Source organism: Propithecus coquereli, unplaced genomic scaffold (assembly GCF_000956105.1).
Source record: "Propithecus coquereli isolate 6110/MARCELLA unplaced genomic scaffold, Pcoq_1.0 Scaffold41, whole genome shotgun sequence".
Classification (NCBI taxonomy): Eukaryota; Metazoa; Chordata; class Mammalia; order Primates; family Indriidae; genus Propithecus; species Propithecus coquereli.
Window position 1 is genome coordinate 7,896,560 of NW_012149841.1, and position 4,659 is coordinate 7,901,218.

General features: G+C 32.6%; 1 protein-coding gene across 1 annotated transcript in view; it reads right to left on the bottom strand.

The window, feature by feature from the left end:
* DDX1 (DEAD (Asp-Glu-Ala-Asp) box helicase 1) overlaps window positions 1-4,659 on the bottom strand; it is a 33,960-nt gene that overhangs the window by 3,726 nt on the left and 25,575 nt on the right. Inside the window, exons 18-19 of the mRNA XM_012653068.1 lie at window positions 3,202-3,352; window positions 168-259 (exon numbers count right to left, since the gene is read on the bottom strand). Coding sequence (XP_012508522.1) covers window positions 168-259; window positions 3,202-3,352 — 243 coding nt within the window. The remainder of the gene's footprint in view (window positions 1-167; window positions 260-3,201; window positions 3,353-4,659) is intronic.

Sequence of the window (4,659 nt, forward strand, 5' to 3'; positions counted from 1 at the left end):
GTAATTTACCATTTGAGTGTCAAAGATAACTAAAGATAGATCAGTTAGGACAGAAATATTTTAGAATTTCTAGGACAAGAATTGTTAATAATATTAACTGCAAATGATTAAAACTAGATACAACTCCCGTAAGTATCAAGGAAACAGAGCCAATGAAATATCAGTACCTTAAATCTTTCCAAATTTTGCTTTCTCTCATGAGGCTTCCTGTCACCATGAAGACAAACACATGAGAACTGGTGTCCTTTCTTATCAGGTCCTAGTGAAAAGCACATTGAACATTTAACCTTGAAAAACATTATGCTTAATACTGTGTCAAAAAGCCAATAAAATTTAGATTACAATAGTACCACAAAGTTCCATGAAAATCTATACCCCAACTTGCCACAAACTATGGTTAACACAATTTCTGTCACAAGCAAAATGCCATTAAAATGAACTCTATGGATTAATAAAATTGATTTGCTTTTCTGGACATTTTAAGTTACCCTTCCCAATCTGCAGGAGTAGATGAAGCAGTATTTCAATTAAAATGCCTATGTGTACAACAGGAAACTCACTATCCTATACAAAGCTAAGACTCAAAAAGTAGGCAAAAGACATCCTTCTCAGAAGAATCAAAATAAGCATCATGAAGTGCATGCCCTTCCTAAAAAGCCATGCCCACAGGTCTGCCCTCCTCAAGGTGTTCTAAGCAACTTAGTTATCTGGTTTCTTGGCCACAGCAGAGTAGAGGCAGCAAATTCTAAGGATAGAGAGGTGCTATTTTAGAGGCAGGTGCAGTAGTAGCCAACCATGAAAAGAAACTCTTCAAATAGACATGGTAACAAAAACAGTATAGTTCTGACCAGGGTAAGGGCAAACAGCCTTCTGGAAATCAACAGAACCTGTAGGAACCACTCACTATGAAGTAGCCCAAAATAATTATGCCACTTAACTATTTTCCATTGTAAACTGGGTTTAACAAAGTATACTTGAGAACTCAAGGAAACAATATATTTTGAAATATATCCATTCAAAATGACTAATACAAAAATTAATTATACAGAGGAGAAATAACAGCTAACCAGAACTTCTATAAGCAAACAACTGAGGTTTTATTACATTCTGAATTCAAGTGATTTAGGGAAGTATCATATATACATTCCTACTTTGTGGCTGGGGTATGCGTGGAGTGGGGCAGGGATCCTTTAATCCCTTCTCTTAAAGCCCTATAATCTGCTATATATTGTGTCTTGATTATAGCAATGGATTGATAAACTTGTTTCCTAGGCAGAGGTTACCAGAATATTTAGGGAAGGAGTATTACTATAATCAACTCCTCCATTCAAAACATGGACAGGAAGAAAATATTTATTACAAAAGTCACTATAACTAAAACAACCAAGTAAGTCTGTTTGCCAAGACTTGGGGAAAAAATGTGTTACTACACTGTTCACTGGAATCAACTGTGTAATGTCTTTATATGACCATTAGTTCAAACTTTTAAATTGTTCAAATTTGCCATATACTCTTCAAGTTTTCCATCTCCTTGATGAACATCAATTATAAAGAGAGATGTGTTAGTCTTCCCCAACTACAATAATGGGATTTTTTTTGTTATCTGGTATATCTGTCGATTTTTACTTTATAAATTTTTCCAACATTTATATTGTCAGATACACAGAAAAACTACAAGAATTTTAACACTAAACAGCTGTATATTCACCATCTTAACCACCTATCTATCCATCAACTTTTATATTTTGATACATTTCAATGTAAATTGTAGACATCAGTACACAGCTCAGCATGCATATCATTACCTAGGGTTTAGTATTCCCTTGGGTTTTTTTTTTTTTTTTTTGAGGTAAAAATTGCATACAAGAAAATATACGAATCTTAAGTACATATTTGCTGACCTTTGACAAAGTCCCATCAGATACAGAATATCACTATCACCTCACAAAGTACCCTCATACCCTTTCCCAGTCTAGTTTTCCACTGTGCAAGTATTTTATATTTTGTTTAGACATCTCCTACTGACGGACACCTAGCGTGTTTTCAGTTTTAGGCTATTTAATAAGTAAAGTTGCTATGACCATTCTTGCACACATCTTTTTGTCAGTAAGTCTTTTCATTTGTCTTGGGTAAATACTTAGGGGTCAAACTGCTAGGCCGTAAGATAGCAATGCTGAACTTTATGAAAGACTGCAAGATCCTTTACCAAAGTGGTCATACTGTTTTATATTCTCACCAACAGTGTAAGAGTACTCTAGTTGCTCCATATCCTTGTCAAAATTTGGTGTTGTATTTTTAGTTTAGCATGCACAGTAGTATCATACTGTGATTTTATTTTGCATTTCCATAACAACAAATTATGTTGAGAATTTTTTCATACTAGTTTACATATTTGATATTATATTACAAGAAGCATAAAATCAGAATCCTTTTACTTTCATTGTGGATTAAACATGTTATTACATAGCGACCCTCTTTGTTTCTAGGAACACTTTTGTCTTAAAGTCTACTGTACCTTTTATTAATACAGCTTATTAAGAAAGTTAGCTTTCTTTTGGTCAATATTTTGGCTGATATATACATAAATATTTTTTCATTACTTTTCCTTTCTATTATTCCATGTCCTCAGGTTTAGGTATGTTCCTTATAAACAGCATTGAAGCTAGATTTCATGCAGTCTAACAATCTATGTCTTTTAACAAAAGACTTCAGTCCACTGACAGTGTTTACTGATACATTCAGATTTTTCCACTACTGATCTTTATTCTGTAATTTCTAACTATCATTTTTCTAATTTTTTTCTCTTTCTTTCTTAGCCTTGTTTAGATTAGGGTTTTTCCTCTCATTCCCTTGTTCCCCATTTATTGATTTAAAACATATACATTCTATTATTTTAATGATTATACTTTAAATTTTAATGTTAAAGTTAATCAATAACTTTACCCATCTCCCAAATGATATAAAAGCCTTAAAATGTTGTGATTCATGCTCACTGTAAAGAAAACATACCTGTATGGGAAATTCTCTCAGTGCTTTTCCTAGGGCTAATCATATGGAAAAGCACTGGATAAGCACAGATACTTAAGATGCGCCATGATTGCTTTAAATTCTGTGCATGCATTCTAAATTACATCAACATGAGATTAATAATCTATTAAATGAGGAAATAAACACAATTTATTTCAAGTGAGAAAAAATTACCTCCTCCTTGTTGCATAAAATACTGCTCCAAGTTATCACAGTCAATTTTGGTTCTACAGAAGATAATTGCTTGATCCATCTTGTGTTCCTTGATTGCCCGGACAGCATACTCCCCCTTCAGGATCTTAATAGCTTCAGACCACATTTCTTGAATACAACAACAAAAACCAAAAGAATTTTAATTTTAATCTGACTTTGTCATGAACACATGTAATTATAGTCATAGACTTACTACTACTTAATTCTCCTAAAAAATTCTGTTGTAATACAAATATTATAGATAAAGACAAGAAGTAATAAGATAGGGTTATATAGTAAGTTAATTCATTTATTTATTTTTGTTTCTGTTAATTTTTTTATGCTACTTTATGGGGTACACCAATACCCATGACTATGCCTCTTATGAGGGAACACACACATACGCACATACAAATTAACAGAAATACGTACCCAAAATTTTGTTATCTCTCATGAATAATCATAGTCTGCTTTGCGTTAACTTCCCTAAATACTCAACAAATGTTTTATACAATTATTTTAACCCCACTTAAAAATAGTTAATGTACTTTCTAAATCAATCTAAATACCAGAAAGTTCATACTTCACTCTGGAATAAAAACCTTAGCATCAAACCTAGTTAATAATTTCTTAGTCACTGTCCTCCAAATCTTCTCTTTTTCAGTGTAAAGCTGTGCTATAGCTGTTACTTCTCAACTATCTAACATAAGATGTGACCCAACATATGTCTAAGGTCTCTCTGTTCTTCTCTAATTGTAATATAAATTAAGCAAAACTTTTACAAGGAAAATATAGCAAGTAAAAATTGGAATTTTATAAAATGTATTCTCAAACAGTATGATAATAGATTTTGAACTAGCAGTTAGCAGTGTCTCTGCTCCCCTCCAACAATACGGATAATTGGGCATGCACCTTGTTAATTTGGAGCTACACATAAAATTGAGTTCAAAGGAACTTTCTTTAATTCAACCATGAAGCAAATGCGATCTGACCTGAGATCTGATCTGAGACATGTAAAGTCAGACGTACAGCCTAATGGGCTTACGATCTATTCTTCTAGGTTCTCTAAGCAACATCCTTATATCATGAAGCAACATCCTTGTATCGTGATGTACTTTTATATATACTTGAAAACCAAATTGTCTAAGCTCTGCATAGAAGCGTCTTCATTGAGTTGGGATTTTACAATGGGCTTTTTAAAAATTGGCAAATATTTAATGGGTAGAGAGTTTCAGTTTGAAAGGATGAAAAAGTTCTGGAGAGGGATAGTGGTGATGATTGTACAACAACATGAGTGTACTTAATACCATTGAACTGTATACTAAAAAGTAGTTAAAATGGTAAATTTTACATTATGTGTATTTTACCACCAAAAAATATCAATAAACAACTATTTCAAGAACACTTTGGTATCTTTTGCAAAGTTGTAGCTAAAGGTAT